The sequence below is a fragment of the Cyclopterus lumpus genome, chromosome 1 (genome assembly GCF_009769545.1).
Source record: "Cyclopterus lumpus isolate fCycLum1 chromosome 1, fCycLum1.pri, whole genome shotgun sequence".
Classification (NCBI taxonomy): Eukaryota; Metazoa; Chordata; class Actinopteri; order Perciformes; family Cyclopteridae; genus Cyclopterus; species Cyclopterus lumpus.
Genome location: NC_046966.1, coordinates 6,686,765 through 6,706,130, shown reverse-complemented (window position 1 = coordinate 6,706,130; position 19,366 = coordinate 6,686,765). Strand labels below are relative to the sequence as shown.

The window sequence follows — 19,366 nt, the reverse complement described above, 5'->3', positions numbered from 1 at the left end:
CCAATCACACATGTGTATTCTGTTAAGCCCCGCCCTTATGGGGTCAGCTCAGTCTCAATAATTGCAAATGCACACAGAGATTTACAAATGCAAACACAAAGATTTACAAATGCGCACAGAACAAGTTACACATATGTTTGATTTACAAATGCACACAGAAGGATTTACAAATAAATTAGACTCACAAATGCACGCAGAACAACGTGTCTGTGTTTATTTATTTGTCAATCGCACTGCATTTGTTTGTGGATTCTTCACATGTGTGTGTGGATTTATGAGACTCCTCTGCTGTGGCTAGATACGCAAATGCATTTTTTCAACATAGACCTAGCTGTAACCAATCAGATGTCGCCCTCATTTTCAGCCAATCACATGAGCGCATCTCCCCCTCCCCTCCCCACGGGGCTGCCAGCGTTACAGTTGCACATTTGCAGAGGGATACACAATTAATGTACACCCCCACCCCACATTGTTGTAATTCATGACAACAAGGAAGTTATTGTAAGTCATTGAAAGTTCAGTATAATCTTGTAAATCTTGTAGAAAATCTTGGCGCGGCACGAATGACGAGAATAGAGCGAAGCAAAAAGTTCACCCGCTGTCATTCAAACGTCGTCGGTGAAAGTCACCGAGCTGTGTGAGCCCACGGGTGATGTTATGTATAAATATATAAATATGATATTAATGTTATGAACCCAAACATGAGGGCGTTAGATGTTCCGACGTTTATGGGATGTCCACAACAAGTATAAAGCAGAAATACTGGATGACAGAAGTTATAACTGTTTCCACGGAGTAAAGCCACGGAGATAAGCCACGCCCCCTCTAAGGCGCAAATAAAGCGAATGACGCTCATGTGATTGGTTGAAAATGAGGGCGATCTGATTGGCTACAGCTAGGTCTGTTTTTAAAAAAAATGCATTTGCGGATCTAGCCACGGCAGAGGAGTCTCATAAATCCGTACACACATGTGAAGAATCCACAAACAAATGCAGTGCGATTGACAAATAAATAAACACAGACACGTCGTTCTGCGTGCATTTGTGAGTCTAATTTATTCGTAAATCCTTCTGTGTGCATTTGTAAATCAAACATATTTGTAAATTGTTCTGTGCGCATTTGTAAATCTCTCTGTGTGCATTTGCAATTATTGAGACTGATCTGAAAAAGCTTTTAGCTCCTCCCCCAAACCGAATGTTTTAGCTCCCCACAACCTTTTTTTTCGCAGAAATAACTGCTCAATCAAAGTCATGCAACAAAAAAACGACACATTGTTGCTGTTTATTTTTTTTTAAGTTTCATATTTCATGTATTGTTTTAGAAATGCATTAATGGAAAAACATTGACTTAAAACAGTTGTGTTTTCTTTAACCTTTTTTAGAGGATGAATCCAAATTGTTTGGTGACCCCTGACCTCTCCTCTACCAGTCTTGTGTATAGAGCAAATAGTAAAAGATACAATTGCATTACTTATTAAACAAAAGGGCCATACAGTCTGTTGACATTCTTCAAAGAGGATAATCATGATAATAATAATCCATTTTATTTGTATAGGGCCTTAAAAAGGTACTCAAGGCACTTTACATGGTAAAGACAAAGTTAAAAAAAAGACTTTTTCACTAGTATCACAGCCTAAATGCAGATTTAATTAATGGGTTTTAAGTGCGGTTTTGAAAGTGGCGAATGACAGAGATATCGTGAATACGCCCAGCATGTCAAACTAAAGATCTGATTGGTTGAAGACTATGACAATCAACGATAACGTCCCCATGTACTTTAATCTGCCAAGGCTACCTAGAGGGCCTCGGGCCTCTCTTCTTACATAGAGACATAGAGGTGACATCTGATTGGATAAAAGCTCTCCTTTAAACATGCTAAACTGGAAGCAGAGCAACAAAATAAGCTAATAGGGAAAAATAATTATAATACATGTAGTCTATTCTATTCCGTTTTAAATCAAGCCTTTATTTTACTTGAAAAAAAAGAAGATAATGTAATTATTATTAGAGTATGTATTATTTATAATGTATCCAGTTCAATTGGAAATTTGTAATAATAAATATTGTTTCGATGTTATTCAATTGAACTTTCTTTATTTAATTTGACAGTCATTGGTTTACGACATACAGACTTTAATACAACTGTTAGCTACTTCAATACATATGGCACAAAATCATAGAGCGAAAATGTGACATTATTGTGATGTCGCGGACCTTTGCATGAGGACATCTCTAACCGGACCTCGCTGAATTTTAGTTGAATATCGCTGCACTAGAGCCTTGTTCCGCTCTCAGCCGCCACAGGATGGCCGAGAGGACTGCTCTGTATATTCGTCACGTATTTGCTGTGCTTTTAGTTTGTAGAAAGTTCTCTTCACAAATATGTTATTTTGTATGAAAGGTTTTGTAAAAAGAAAGTTGTTTTGTACATGGAGAACAAAACGCTGTACAACAGTTAGACCCGAATGACAATTGAAGGGGCCGAAAGGTCATTAGTCAAATTAATTGGATGATTAACATCAAAAAGTGCAGATTTAAAAAGGAATAAGTTCCTGTTTCAAGTGCACAAACATGCCTGTAAAAAGATTGAATATTAACAGGTGTGTTAATATTACCAGCTATCGTTAAAACATCACAATAGAAATAGAAGGTTAGTTCAGGGTTAGCAGTATTGGAATTGGATCAATGAATATCAGATGGACAAAATATGGACAAACAAATCAAAGTATAAAACTATTCAATCCAACCACCGAGTAAACTGCACAGGGCCCCAAATATGTAGAGCTCAAACGCACCGTTATGTTTAAAGAATAAGCTGATAGGGGAAATACAAAAACTAAGGTTATTTTGGGGGAAATAGTTGCAACAGTATTCTCCTCTGGCACGTAACACTGTGGGGACTTTGACCAAACACAAGTTGTATTCAAGTAATTCTTCTTCTTCTTTTGGGGCCAAAACTATTACAAACGTAAAGAATAAATTTAGTGTCTGAATTGTACTCTTTTTGTCTCTAAAATAGTCATCATTAAAAGGAAAGAAAAATCCTCAACATACCAGGTGTGTCCAAACTTGTGACTGGAACTGCACATCATGCGGTATTTGCTGCTGCTAGACACAGGAACCACGCGGAAGAGGGCACCAATGATAATGATCACAATGCACTTGCATGAATGCTACCCTGTGAAGTTTTAAATTGCACGCTCCCAAATGCATATGCAACCATTTTGGATGTACTCCAAAGCCCTGGATAAACTACGAGATACATTTGTTGTTTGTTGTTTATTGGGCAGTGACGTGTTACAGTTTGTAACCTAAACCAGAAACGGAAAGAAACTTAAAACAATCAGGTTTGAAGTGGAATGGCATTCATCCAAAACAACAGATGTTTTCTGACGTGTCCGATGACAATGTATTGAACATTGTAATCATCTTTAACTTATCAATATTCAAATATATATATATTTTTTTTTAAATAAATGTTTGTATTACTGCCTTGCCTTGAACCTTTGTAGAAATACACTTTTTTTCATCCTTTATCCTCTTTTCAAGTATGACTATTGCTATTTAATAGGAGAGGTACCGTCATTAGCCATGTTGGGCTTCCAACCTCTTGCACAGTGTTTCGCTGGCTTTTTATATGTGTACACATGTGCAAATAAAGAAACAAATAAAACAACTTCTGACAGTCTCCAAGTGTGTTTTCCCAATAACAAGCCGTAGTAGTTGTCCTAATCATGACCGAGTTGTAAACAAAGTAAGAAAAAGACAAAAGAGAGAGACAGAGTTTCTCACTGGCTGAACAACTGTGTTGTAATTGAAATGATCTGAGTCTAATAACTCAACATCCCCCACGGTGAGTGGAGCTTCCTGGCAATACGTCGACCGACCGACCGACTGAGGAGTTATGGAGGGACTTTGATCTCAATGCCAGAGCCCGTTTCACTCATAATGCACTCACACGCATGGAGACACATGTGCTCCCATGCACAGACGCTGACACAAACACACACACACACACACACACACACAGGTCTATGAGCATCATACAGACTTAAACTTCCTGGATCTGACACGCTTCCGACAAACGGAAGAGGAGTCACCTCTATCATGCCGTTCAGGGGGAGAACGGGAGCGGTGAGAAACACAGAGCTCTATCATCTCCGATGGAGATGTTTTATTGTGGAAAAGACAGTTCAGGGCCAGCTGGTATTTATCTGCTAAAGATCAATGGGGGTGCGGGACATGAAACATCACAGAGTTGTTGTTCGGCCTAGAATACTCTCAGATAAGGACGGGATCGGTGGACTTTACTTTGGAACGTGCACTGTGCGTGAGCATCTTTCAATATGGATCTCAGGTTCAAAGTCCTAATAAGTGGCGCTTCTGATAGCCACTTCTGATAGCGGTGGCTCGAAAACAATTCAGAAGCGGTTCGTAGAGAAGCAAAAACACGCAGGCTATGGTGACTTTCAAATGCCTTTTCCCTTTGTGGCAAAAGAAACGCTCTCCGGGAGCAAATATCCTCGTGCTCAAGCGAAGGAGAGTGGTGGGAAATGGAGATGAGAGGAAACGCAAATGCGCCATGCACAGAGGGAGACACTCCCTGGAGTACAACGGGGTGCAGGACGGGGGACAAAACACGACGTGGCCACATGAGGACGGGAACCAAAGATAAACGCAAACTGAAGAGGGCCTTACATGACACACACACAACCCGATCTAGACGTACTGCGCTTTAACACGCTAATGCCAATAACTTGTGTGTGTGCGACTCTGGACCTAGAGGCAGTGCTATAGGCATAACAGAGGTTGGCACATCGGATGCACGTAATTGCTGAAAATCATCTTGAGTATGCGGTGGATTTTGGGTAATTGCGCCCTCGTGGAGGCCAGAGTAAATGTTTTGCCAACAGCGCGGCTGGAACAACTTCCCATCCAGAGAGGAAACGGCCTCCCACATAGCTTGTGCACAGGAGCGGAGTGGGGCACCGAACATGCAGACAAGAACATATATATATGACGCAAGGAGCCCGCACGCTCCAACTGTGGGCTACGTTGGTTTAGAAGACGCGGCTGGATGCACAGACAATAAAGAAATGGAGGCAAACCCACACCGCACATGAGACCCGTGAATGAATGGCACGCACGAATGAGCGCCGCGGTGCGAGTCCCGTCGTCGTTGTCGTCCGGCGGCTCTGAGGTCCTTCTGGGCAATACAAGCGGCAGCCGTTCAAACAGCTGCACCTACAGCTGTTGTGGGACTACCAAGCTCCTCCGAGCTGAAAGGGAGGAGGAGGAGGAGGAGGAGGAAGAATTAAACTAATGAGCAAATCCTGTGACTACCCTCCGCGTCAGCCATGAAACTTGGATCCCTACACCACTGAATCAATTCCATCCCACGAAGGGCAGAAGCACAGAGCTGTGAATCACTCCACACTAGAACCAGGACTCAAACTGGGGTGCCGCCGCCGTCAACTCTAGCGCCCACTAGTGGGTCCACGAGGGAGTAGAGACGGATGGCTCATGATTTTCTCTTTCCATTGTAATCTCATTTGAAAGTTCACGGAAGTGAATGACTCGAGTGCAAATTGATGTACTTATATACTATATTGTTTGTGTTAACTTAGGCCACATGACACATTTTTAGCAGTGGTTAGGAAATTGTATGCAAAGTTTACAAACAATTTAAATACGTATTTTAAGGCCAACAAAGAGAGTTTAATATGTCATGTCAAAACAATAACAGAAATAAATACTTTATAAATTGTAACAAGACTTTCACTTGTGTATTACCTTGGAACACAAACAAGAAACGACATAACACTGCATTAAGAAATCAACAAACAAGTGTTATAAAAACTAGACCTGAGTAATTCCATATAAACCTTTCATGTGTTTTTGCGTGTGCGTTAGTCTGCTCTATGCCCACACTAAAACACTTACAGTCTCGAAAGTGTAACAATGGCAGCTTGGAAACAGATGAGAATGATTAGATAACGGATCAAAAGCCTTTGTTCTTTTTCTAGGGGGCCTCGCTCGCTCAAGCGGCGCAGCTCTGTGAAGTGTCCATAACACGGTAAACGGACGTCAACATTTTACACACAAAATAAAGACCAATAAAGGGCCTCTTATTTAAATTGTGAGGCACACTTAGGTTTTTCATCTTTCATCTCGGGGGGGGGCATTCTCATCCTCAGTATGGCCTGTAGATTGTGTCTGGCACACATGCGGGATTATCAGATAACACATGAAACGCTTCCCACTTAGAAAGGTGACTTCTTCTTTTTTTGTGCAAAGACTTGCAACGGTTTCTAATGGGACAGATAACAATATCGCTTTGAAGGTGAGGCGATAGCATCGCTTAAATGTCCCTCCCGTCAAATACCTCTCGAATGCAATAACAGAGCAGTAATGTTATGTCTATGTTACGTTGTGCTGATATTTGAGTGCAAATTATCAGATATCAAAATACTGAGTACACAACCATTTATTTTTACGTTGCAATATCTATGATAATAATAACTTAAAATCAGTTCCGTTTGCCTTTGAAAGAAAAATCTCCCTCCAAGTGTCTTACTTTCTTTTTCGCTCTCTCCATTTCTTACACTCGCCCTTGTTTTTCTCTCTCGCCCTCGCTCCATCTCGCCCCCTTATACTCTCAGTCTTCCCGTCTTTGCACAGTGCAACTGGAAGATGAGCCCACCCTGCTCTTTACCGCACTCCAGGTGTGTGTGTGTGTGTCGGTGCGTATGCGTCTGTGTGAGAGGGCAACCTCAGACCCCATCCCATCTCGGGCCGGCCGGTGGGCAGACACATCAACGTGGTCCGTGTGCCAGCAACAGCCCCAACAATGTCCTGGACATGTGGTGTCGACTTTCAGCACACAAACACAATGACCTCACACTCTGACGAGGCACTTGTACACTCAAACACACACACACACGCCAAGTGCTGAAGAACAGATGTATACACACACATAAACACATGAAAATGCCCAGCAGATGAAGGTGCAGCCCCCCCCCCCCCCCACCCCACACCTTGTGCTTAAATGGGAACCACGTGCTGGCTTTCGGTCGAGGCAGACCCCGGTAAAGTAAGTCCTTCCACTCATTATGTGGGATGACCCATGCTTCCCCGAGGCTAAGGGGAACGCGAAGGCGGCTCTCGGCTCGCCGGCCTCTTTGAACGTGGCCTCCAAACCGGAGCGGTTAGCAATTAAATAAACAGAGGAGGAGGATTTGTTCCCGCTGTCACTTGCGTTCGCCAAACAGGGAACCTGCTGGCCCAAGCCTGAGTCAGTCTAAGGTACCGTTAAATGGCAGGGAATCCTTCGCCCAGAGCCAAAGGAACTGCCAGCAGAAATTCAGCAGAGGCTCCCAACCACCAATACCACCAACACATCGGGCTAATGCGCTTCCCCTGGACAATCCGCCCGCAAGAGCTCTCCAGGGAAAGATTACAGCAAAGCATCAACATCAGTTTGCCGTTAAATTGTACACATACCACACGCAGTAGTCTATGCCCCCCCTTCCCCTCCAAACCACAAAAAAACTAAACATAGCAGTGTCTTGGCTGCGCAGACAAATCCTTTAGAGCAGGTAATCCAGTAATATCCGCATAATGATGACTTCATGTTCTCCATATGATTGATGTATTACCACACATTCAGAGGTACACAGTGATGGCCAATGGCAACGGTGTGTGTCGGTGTGTGTGTGTGTGTGTAACTGTGCAAATGTGATCAGGGCGTTCCTGCGTACAGAGAGGCTTCCTCTCAGTGACGCTTTCGTGAACGTTCTTATCTCTTTAAAAGTTATATTGTGAGATTTTCCACATGATTCTTATAGCGGACGGTATTAACCGCGTAGTGGCATTGCAACCTTAAAGGTACGTTAAAGTGTGCTTATGCTGACATGCACCTGTATGGAACATCAATATTTATTTTTGTTTTGGAAAAGCTTCAAAACTATGATTTAAAAAGGTGATTTATGGTGCACACTCCCCTCCAGTTGGTCCAATAGAGTGAGGCCGCCTACTCAGAACCACCCAGTGAATGAGTATAAGAGTGACATGTCAGTCTACCACCACAGCAAAAAATGCAGACACCCTCCATTAACTGTATTGTCTAATAATAGCATTGCAGCTTCGTACCACTGCAGTGTGGGTAGTATATGTCGGCATTCAACCTCCTCCCACGCCGCCAGCGCCTAGAGCTGAGACTTCCCTTTCCCGTGTCCCCCGGGCCAATGGGACCTTATTTCGGAAAAAGACATGTATGATAATCAACGGTGAGAGTGGGGCATGAATTACACACAATCACACATGATTTGTCAATTGAAAAGATCATGTTGCGAGTCACAAGACAGTCGCAGTTTAATTTGGTTTTGTGTGAACTAGCTCGGTAACCCCCAAAATATAACCTTGTCTTACCCGACGTGTTTTATCCAGTGACTCTTTTGTATCAGCCGGGAAGAGAAAGATGGAGCGCAGACAGTTGTCCATCCCGGTACAAAACACACAGGCATCGTAGCTTCAGAGAGAGACGTCAATGGCGTGACTTTTGGGTGTGTCGTCTTGAGAATTACATATTTTCAAGACAAATATTTGTCTCTCATCGTTGCCTTCTGTCCACATTGTTTCCAAAATAAGGTCCCATGGCAGTCCACCAGACGGGGCAGGACTTCGCCTCACTACCAGCAAAGGCTCCCTTTCAATAATAGCTAGTAAAATGGTAAAAATGGTTATTGAACTTAACCTGCTTATGACGAATGATTAATACATTTATATACTCTTATTATAAAGATTGCAGAATCCCAGTATTAACATCACAATAAAACCCATAGTGCCAGCTAAATCCTCTCTAATGTCCACTAAGACAGTATTAAAAAAAAGTGATTACCCAAAGACATGAGACCAAACCCTTCAAAGAACACACACATAGCCCAATAAGTGTTTGTTTCCAAGTGGTGTGTCATCATCTGTTTTTAAAGATGGTGGTGGGAAAGAACCGGTGAAATCATACCGTCCTGGATTCCTTTTTTTCCCTTCCTTATTAGCGTATGTGTCAAGTGATAGTTTGTGAGAAAGCCCGCCAGCATGGTGGCTGTGCGTGCTGTGAAGGATGGATGGAGTAGGGAGGAGAAGGGAAAACCACCTCGCCCAGTCTATGCACGAGCCCGTTGATGGACATCTGGTTGTGATCCGCGTCTGCAGATGAGCTGAGCAGAACCGGCCACACCACATTCCTGCGTCATACCGTAAATTGGTCTTCACTAGGTGCCTCTCTCTATTATATACGTAATGACTGTGGTGTGCGAACATATGGGCGTGTGCAGGTGAGAGAGAAAGAAATGAAGGTAAGGCCATAAGAGGATCTTCGACCATAGGAAGTGTAGAACCGGTCTACCGAGGTCATGTGACTGGTTCAAAAGGAAATGGCGATCGCGGTTTGTTGTTATGGTGACAACACGTCCTGGCTAGTTAGTGAGGTAGCGTGTCCGCCTGCGCTGCTGCTGATCAGCTGACTAGTTTTCTGTAACCCATGTAGCAGTATAGCATGGTGGAATTAGCGAGCTAGCTAACGTGCCAGCTGTCCGCTAGTAAGCTAGCTGGCTTGTTAAATCCACCATGCTTTAATGCTACGCTGGTTACAGGAACTGTTGTCTATTCCTGTAGTCTGAGAGTTTCTGCCACTGGCTTTGTAATGTGGGCCTTTCCTGCTTATGACTTTCACCAGCACACATTTGTTCCAGATGGATCGAGCTAAATCAAAGCCATGATACGGCAACAAAGCTTTCAGCTTGTAAAGCAGAGAGCATGAAGGAGGGAAACCTCCTAGTACAAAAGCCTCCTACATGTTGGCATCTATTAATAACAAATGACATAAGAATGACGAACCCATTCTTAGTCCTCTGTTGAGCGGCAACTATTTTACTGGAAGCACACAAAACAATTAAAGTACTCCAGCTTTGTCTTATAATCGTTAGTTCAGCTTGAAGATATAAAAATGTAAATATGAATTTATCTATATTTAAAACTATGTTAAAACGTTTGATTGAGATAGGGGTCTTGTAAAGTGCTGCTGCTTCCTGGGCAAACATGGTTTACAAGCTTTGCCTATATGATATAGGCACGAAATATATCAGCGATATCTTGTGTGGCTGTGAAATGTCTTCCATAAGCAACAACTATGTCAAAAATGAAACATAATGCTTATAACATATGGGGTTGCTTTAATAATCAAAGCCAGGAAAGACTATTTTCTCTCCATTGTCACTGAATAACATTTCTTTTAAAATCAGAAGTGGGAGTGATGGAAAATAAGCCCCTGGCACTGAGCCACTTTGTCAGAAAAAACACATAAGGAAACATTCAGAAAACTGTTTTATGTATGGGTTTTTCACTCAATCCACAATAGACGTTCACATTCAGATCAGTGACTGATTGTGGTACCATTACATGACCATGAAGAAATGAAAGCCAGTGCAATCGCTAAAGAATCTCTTTTGTTCTGACTCCCATCTGAAACGCTGGAGAAAGGACACATGAAACCAATCAGGGGCATTAAAAAAGGTACAACAGGTTGCATTTTCAGACAATGAAGAAACCCAAAGTCTAAAATCACACTTTCGGAGTGATAAAAAGGGGGCATCAATCCACTGAGGGAAACAAAAGAAGGCGTGATTGATGAAATGTCTCAAGATGTTTTTCTTTGGCGTCCAAAAATGTTAATTTCCTTGCTGCGCCTAAACAGGATTATTCATCACTTGGCTGTGACCCAAGTCCCTCATCTCATTGTTAGCTCCCTCTTCTTCGCAACTCTATCAGTGAGACACCAACAGGCCTCCGACAGAGATGGATGCCGGGATGGATAGATAGAGGAATAAGGACACAAGGGCTCATGATTGATTGTACCCTTGTTAGGATGCGTGACACAGGAGGCTGGGCCTGGTGACTTGCGGTGCATCTTCATTTGGCCATCATTCCATCCCACATCCCCTTTTGGGAATCTCTGAAAACAGATCGAATCTTCAACGAGTATGAGATTGATGACATTTCGTTCTGCAGTAGGCCTAAGGCCGAGTAGATAGAAAAATGTTCTGGGGAAAACTTTATGCATTCCACAAGTGGTTCCATCTAGAAACATCCCAGAACAAATTGGAAACTTAATCCGTTTACCTGCTCAGAAAATCAATGAGAACCAAACTGGTGGCTTTATAACATCGGTATCAGTGGACACGTCTCAGACTGGAAATGAGGGGAATGAAAATATGCCACACACGATGGGATTTAACAGAATAGGATGGAGGGACTGGAGTCCCCCCGCTGCTACTCCATCAAGCTGTCAGAGCTACGTTACCATGGAGCCCACACTGTCACTAACTGCACTTGCTGAATTAATGTTATCTAATTTTTGGGGGAAATTAAAGAAGCAATTTTAGTGAGAAGCAGACAGAAAGGTCTACAATGTGCTTTTAAAAGGATAAAACCACAATGTCAAACTGATTCAAGACGTAAAATAGGTTAAAAAGATAAAGATAGAAGCTAAAGCCTACAGATCACATTGTAAAAGTGAATTACCACATCACCTGGTGACAGAGACAGAAGACAGTGAAATAAAGGAACAACACATGTTCCTGTAAAGCCGGACCGGTCTTTATTCATTGTTACAATCAATGAGAAGCAAAAGCAAAGGGCGGCGTTGGCCAGTGCTACGCTATGATGGGCGAGTCTGTGTTCAAGGGCGGGACCTAGCAAAGGGTCAATTAAAGGCATAGCATCAAGTAAATGCTCATATCCATGTGTATACCTATATCAAAGGATTAAAAAACATTTGCTGTTGTCCTTTTTTATAACGTGTATTGGGTTATGCTTTGGGTTTTTTTTAAACTTTGGATTTGCCAAAACAAGCAATTGGTATATGCCATGTTGGAATTTGATCACTTGGTAATGGGCATTTGGCATTGTTGGTATATTCAGAATAAATTATAAATTAATAAATTAAATTAGAATACACAAATATGCAAATAGTCCTTATTTGCAGCCCGACAGAGTACAAATTGTGGCCTAAGGCAAAGCAAAATAAAAGGCATGTCGAAAGTTGGCATGTTCTTATGTAAAATAGACCAAATAACATTAAAGAGTGAGTGTGCTAACCCTCCATCATGTAAGGTTCTCAATAATTCCCAAAAAGTTAAACACCAGCCAGCCGACCTGGTGGTCACACAAAGTGATGTCCTGTTTCGCGGCTCATTGCAAGCTTGACATTCCTCCGATGACGACACTCTTTTGAACATCACATAATGACCCTGCGCATTTCCATTTGCCGTCTGGAAAGCACTACTCACTACTACCGGCCTCGCCTTCAAACAGAGCGATTAAAACAAACAATAAATCAATCTGCAACTCTAACCACGACGACTTTCTGCCCAGTGCCATCATTAGTGTGGTTTATTTGCTCACCGAGCTGTTTCTAAAAGCAGAAGCAAGCGCAGGGGCTGTGTCCTCTGATGGCTGATGTCACCGTGCTGCAGCAGCCTCTCTCCTCTCTCGCTCGGCTGTTTATTTGGAAGTCATTAGTGCTGTCCAGCCTGGGCCTTATACATGCTCTGCTGACGCAAAATCGGTGGTCTAATTATTAGCAAGGAGTCCATGATTGGAGCGAAGCCTCTCTTAAGCGGCTGGCTTACTAACAGAGAGGACGCGTGGCAGGTAACAAACTTTTATCTTGAGAATAAATGGAGGACAAAGTGCTTTAGAAACACTCCCACTATGAAAAGGTATGTTATGTTTAAGGGGCCATGAATTATATATTAAATCCCTCAATGGGAAGTGCATAATAATGAAAACAACTTTACCTTAATAAAGTGGCAGCTTGCGCTTTGTAGTTTTTTTTGCAACGAAAGGCTCCAATTGGCAGTAGCAAACATTTTGAACCCATGATAAAAGATAGTTGATTACATAGAGGCATTATTTAAAAACATTTTTTTATATATGCTTCCCTGACACTATTCTGTAATATTGCACATGGATATTAAGTTATTTTAACCTTGGTTGCAGAACTTACCGCATTATATTCCCTTTAACAAAAGGTGACAATAAATCCATAATTCATTTGACAATTTCTGACAAAAAAATTAAAAAGAGAATATGATGCTGTTGCTGCCCGTTTTTATCAGAGCATAGTTTTCAATGAGGATATTAATAATCAACCATTATTTGACATTAAGGATTTTGAGCGTTTAATGCAATCAGCTAAAAGGTGATAAGAAACATAAATTAAATGACTACAGCTGCTCCACCATGAAAAGGTCAGACCACCTCGAGTGAGCCTGGGCCGTCGTTGTCGTACGTCTGGCAGACACACAGCGGACAACCTCACAGCTCAGCTAATTGATGCGGTGCAGCCTCACTGGGAGAGCGGCTGCATGCGACCACGGCGGTGTAGGCAGTGGTGTCGGGTGCGGTTGTATCGTAACAGTTTTACGAGAGTACAAGCGGGACTACATCACTCTCCTGTTTTCGGTCTTTAGATGAGATCCCAGAATTCAGGATTTTTATAAGAGCATTCCTAAGAGGAGAATATTTGTATTCCGTCAAGCGGGCTGTAGTATTTACAGGGTTTCGTCCGCCTATGGTACAAGTTCATTCTGTGCTTAATCACTCTGGATAATAGAGAAAGGCGAGTGAGTGAAAGGCTTATTTGAAGGTTGTTAAATAAGCAAAGGCTCCATCTAAAATGTGTTCCAGAAGGTCTCAATGCAAATGAGGGTCTGTCTGTCGCCAGCGCCGGATACACTGTACACTTTGTGGCTATTACTGGGTTCTCCGTACAGATAGGAGTGATACCAAGAAGTCTGAATAATGTGCGATAGTTAATGTGAGAACACATCTGCTAGAGCTGTCAGGGGTCTTGAGGTCTATTAAAAAAAGAAGGTCTGGATGTGGAGACAAACACAACAGACCCAACGGCAGTGGGTCGATTCGTAGGAGTGCTTCATGTGCGGTGAACTCTGAGGAGCAGATTTAGTCTCGCTGGAAACTCCTTCCAACACGCCGAGAGTTGGTGGAAAACAGATGAGCTCATCATTCGATCGATTGGTGTAGTGTCCAGTGGCGCCTGATCTCGATGGAACCGAGAGCGCAGAGATACTCACCTGAAAACGGAAACCGCAGACCGGAGGTTTTTACAGTCCATGGAGGACGTCACAGCTGCAGCACCTCAACACGTCTCAGTGCCCAATCAAGAAGAAGGCAGCCAGTTAAAAAAAAGATTAAAATATAAACGCTACTTTTAACAAGCTGGCCACTGTCTGTCACTGAAAAGTGCAAGACATCGACATGGCCTGAGGTCATTGTTCCCGGCCACAATTGGAGAAATATCAACACCAGTAAAGTGAAATTGATGTTGATCTTTCTCGGGTGGGAAGCGAGACTAGTGGCGATGCAAGCAGCTGGTACGCGGCGGACTATTTTCTGCAACATTTAATTTTGGAAATGAAAATACACTGTTTGGTAACATCATGTTAGAAATATGAAGAGTAAAATCAATCATGATTGAATTTCTCTCTGTGTTATGACTGGCAAGTAAAATTGGGAAAGTCTTCAGCATGCAGTGGATTCACGCTGTGAGCCATAAAGTCGACCGAGATGGAGGCAATCGGCCTGCTTCCTCGTGTTCTACATCTTAGTCCATTTTGACCCAGATGAGACTGAGACGGGAGTGACTGTGGGCTTTGGGTTCATCGCTAAACCTCTGAAAAGGGTCATCTTCCTCGCTGACCTCGGCCGGATTTGCTTCCCGAAAAAGGAAATGACTGCAACCTCCACTGCACTTGGGTCATGAGCTAAACTTGAGGGAGATAAACTACAAAGAGCTTAATCTATTTATAGTAAAACACTGCTACAGTACAGTGATCAGGGGGAAAAGGAACCCTTCGAGACAGAAAGACAGTCGGACGCCAAGGTTACGAGCCAAGTCAAGATCAACAAGGGGGCCGTGCCATTCCCCTGCTTTATAACTTAAATCTATTTTCCCTGCCTCTCCGAAAACATTAAACTATCCCATTACTTTTGACATTGTCGATTTTGACATTTAATACGAGTAAGAAATGCAGCACCCACAAAGCTGTCTCATGCAATAATATTAACTACTCATTTAGGCACTAAGTCTCAAAGAAAAACAGTCATTTTTAATTTCTGTTTCTGAAAATGTGAATTGAATGAAAATCTGGAGAAAGAAAACAGCACTTGGGACAGGCCGCACTCTTTAAACATGTGAATCTATGCAGAGTTAATGCTGCAATAACAAGGACATAAAACCCAAGAATACAAAAGCCACGTTCCTCACATACTCCATTAACTACCGGAGAGAGAGAGAGAGAGCTGGAGCGAGGGCTGCATCTTTATGGCAGCCCTCGAGAAGTCACAGCACTCTCTTCATACTTGAATTCTATGCAATGAATACAACTGCTATAGCAACAGTACTACACAGTAACGTGGTATGCCCACTAGGAATAGAGACAGAGCGCATTCAAGTCCCGCCAACAAGTCAAAACCATCCATGTCACTTTTCGTCAAACAACAGGAAAAACGCCAGAAAGCTGTTGTGTGGCGGTATGCACGGCCAACAAGGTGAAGAACCCAGAACAACGTTTTTATAAGCCGCCTAATCGAAAACATTGAGGAAAAAGGTTAAGTAGACGCGAGGCTTCAGTCAAAAGATTTAGGGGGAAAGCATCCGGTCCAAATGTCAAATTTCAGCTGACTTTATTCCTGTAGGTTAAGCTAAAGCATGTTGACAGTATGACACTAGTGTTATCATGGAATGTGGATACGTCATAAAAACTATGCACTATGGCTGCAAAGTTAGCTAATCGCAGTAACACGTAGCAAACATTAGCTCATTAGCAGCTAACTTGTGACGTTTTTTGTCAGCGTTTAGGCCCTTAGTTGCATATCGTAGTGCCGATTCTTAAAAAAATAGTTTCATCATACTATTAGACTGATAACATGCATGAGTTAAACACTATAAAAAAAATGTACGTACACATGAGTGCAGCATTCTGTCAAGACCTCAAGACCTTTTAGTACTTTCAGTAAAAACATATTAAAAACACAGGAATAAATACATTAAACGTATTTTGGAGTGTGTGCAACACGAGTCGCTCTCCATCAAAACTTGCAAGTTACTCCGAAGAAACCCCTAAATCAGGCTTACACCAGAGGTCACGAGCTCCACATCTACACGTGCGATATATCACTCTCCATCCTACGAAACACAAAGGACCTAAGACAACGCCCATAACTCAGCATGAGAGGATGCAGAAGAGACACGGAGATGGGAGACGCGGGAAAGGGGGTTTATAAAACAAGACTGTTGAAAAGAGGCACGGGAGAGCGGGGAGTGAGATGAGAGATGGAGGGGCGGCAAAGGTCCCACAAACGGGAAGAAGCAGAGGGAAGTAAAGAAAATCTGTGGAAGGCCAGAGCCCTGTAGGCCCTGTGAATCATTGCCTGGTGTCAGCAGGCCTCGTGAACCTGAAGTTTGGCCATAAATTGTGGCGAGACTGCGAGGAAACTCTACGTCTACACTTTATCAACAGTCTGCGTGGACACAGGGACCGGATACACTGCATGCGCCACAAATAGCTTTTGTAACAAACAAAAAGCAATATATATATATATATATATATATATATATATATATATATATATATATATGGTTATATCAAAATAGCAATAAACGAAGATAAACCATTTTTAAAACACATGCTTCTACAAATGTGTACAGTTTGAATTTCACCAAATAGAGCCAGGTGGCTTTGATATTTTGGGTCATTACAGAACAAAAGTTGAGAGAGTTGAGTTCCCATCAAATTCCTATTTAAGAGTCATGTGGGCTGTGGACACGGGACCAGGAACCAGCCATTGTTTCCAGGGCCACAGCCATTTGCCTTCTCTCGCTTACTTGCAGTGTGATTCTCGGTTACGGCTCTCCCATCGCCCGTTCAGGTTCATATTATCGGAAACACTGACATCGAGCTGAAAGAACGCAAAGATAAACACGCCGGTCGGGGCGTTGAAGCGTTGAACCGTCTGTAGTTCGATACGGTAACGGGAGAGCGGGGCTAAAACAATCCGCCTTCCCTTTCTTTCTCTTCCATTCCCCCATCAGTGTCGACGGAAACATCTGCCATTCCTTCCCGGCACAAGGGCTGGTCATTTGTTTCCACGCCGAGATCAATCGGTTATCCAACCTCGTGGGCTTGTTTGGGTACAACTGCTCAGACAGGATATTACAGGACAGTGCAACGCCTTCTTTCCCCAACTGGAGGCTGGGAAGCCGGGTAGAAAGAGACAATAACTGGGCTGCGAGGTGTGTGAGACAACTGCTCGTCAGGGACCTCCTCTGAGGTTGATGTTAACACTCTTACCATTTGTTTTATAAAGCTTAACAATCCCTCTGTTGAGATTTCTTTTGTAACGGCACAGCAGCAAATAGCAGCACCGTCTACTAATTGCCGAAGCCCTGAGGCTGATGGAGCAATATCAAGTCTAGAGTTCTCTCTAAAGACACAGATCTCCACAGTGCCACTCACCACTACTTTATTACTGCTGTGGGCTAATTCATCCACTCCCCTCTCCTTTTATCGACCAGCGGTTCCGGAACTGTGAAGTTTCTTTTCCCCCCGATTGACAGATAACAAGCTGACAGACTAATGCACGTTTCGGGATCGCCGTTATAAACATTAGAGATTTTTTTTTAAAAAGAAAGAGTTAAATGATAGTAATACATGTGTGCATCCTCTTAGTAAGGTAACACTCTCGGGCCTCGGCCTATCAACCGGCGTAGTCTTCTGAGAGCGGGGTGCATTAAAGGATCTAATTGTCCCCCGGTTGACAGATGATCGTCCCAAAAGTATTGTGTCTCGAGTGCCGCCTGTCTGAGCATAAAAAAAATAATTAAGAAATGTCTGGGAAAATGCACTCCGTTCTGTGTGGCGCGTTCTACTTGCGATGGAAGGTATTTATGGACTGAAGAGAGGCATTTAGTCAGAAATAACTCAAAAGAACCATTAATCACTGAGCGGGTCTGATTCCAGAAGAATTTTTTTAATGCAACATGGAGATGCTGTGAAGTGTGAGGGCGGGCGCGTTTGTGTGTGTGTGAGGGCGTGTGTGTGTGTCTGAGGGCGTGTGTGCGTGTGTGTGTGTGTGTGTGTGAGGGCGTGTGTGTGTGTGTGTGTGAGGGCGCGCGCGCTCGTGTGTGTGCGTGTGTGTGTGTGTGGTTTAAACCATGTGTTGCGGTGGTGTGAGGGAGTATCACCGTCCAGCAAGTTACACGAGGCGAGTCATTCCGTCTGACTCACACAGCGGTGTGTAATGTGTATGGAATGCTTTTTTTTTCTTTGGGACGAATATGTACAGACGCACATGCAAGTTCAACTTTACCATTCTGTTCGTCCAGCTCGTTGCCAATCTCCCGGCCCATTATCTTCTGTCTGCTGATGACGGCTGCTAGCGCATCCAAGCCCTCATCCTGGACTGTGAAGAGAGACAGCAAATAGAAACTTGAACAAAAGACGACAAAAGAGGAGCAGCAAAGGGGAAAAAGACTCGGTGTGTTGTCAAATTTAGCCGTGGGGTAGGACAAACGATAAGGTAAACGTTTGGAAAAGGAAAATTGACAGAATAGAGCAATGTAATAACAGTGCACTGCACTTGTGATATGATGAGGCAACTATTTGGGAAATAGGAATGACAGGTCGTTGGGGTCCAGCTCGGCTCACAGTGCCTCATGCGAGTCATTCAGCACTTTACCCCACTCAGCCGTGCTCCTGTTATTGTAACTGCGGCGGGCAAAAACACTGAAGCTGAAAGCAAAGAAAAGTCGTGGCCTCCGCGAGGTTTCCAAGTTTGACACGCTCTCTTCCACTGGAATCTTTTTTTTTTTTTTTTTTATGACCGCAGGTTCAGGTGCTCACCATTACCCAGCTCCACCAGAAATCCCCACGGGGGACCAGAAAAACCTCCACGTGGTTCAGTTCTCACCGTCTTAAGAGGAATCTGTGATCCCACATTGACAAGAACCAGAGACGGAGCAATGAAGTGTCACTCGGAGTCAGGTGAACTGATGTCAAGTCACGTCAGAGCCGTTCGGGGGAGTCGGAGGGGAGAAAGCAGGCGTGGGCTTTCAATGTGTCTTTGAGACGTGAATTATGATGATCATCTTGTTATGCGTTAGCATACGCCAGCAGAGCCAGTACTCGTTAAATACATCTATCGAACGCCTTTATTGTGCAATATTTTAAAGGGATGATATTAGTATTTTTACACAAACGCTACTTGTTGGAGAGGAATAAATA

At 43.2% G+C, this 19,366-nt stretch overlaps 1 protein-coding gene across 1 annotated transcript in view; it reads right to left on the bottom strand.

The window, feature by feature from the left end:
* Window positions 1-19,366, bottom strand: part of stx8 (syntaxin 8) — a 46,105-nt gene that overhangs the window by 21,383 nt on the left and 5,356 nt on the right. Inside the window, exon 6 of the mRNA XM_034529307.1 lies at window positions 18,453-18,545. Coding sequence (XP_034385198.1) covers window positions 18,453-18,545 — 93 coding nt within the window. The remainder of the gene's footprint in view (window positions 1-18,452; window positions 18,546-19,366) is intronic.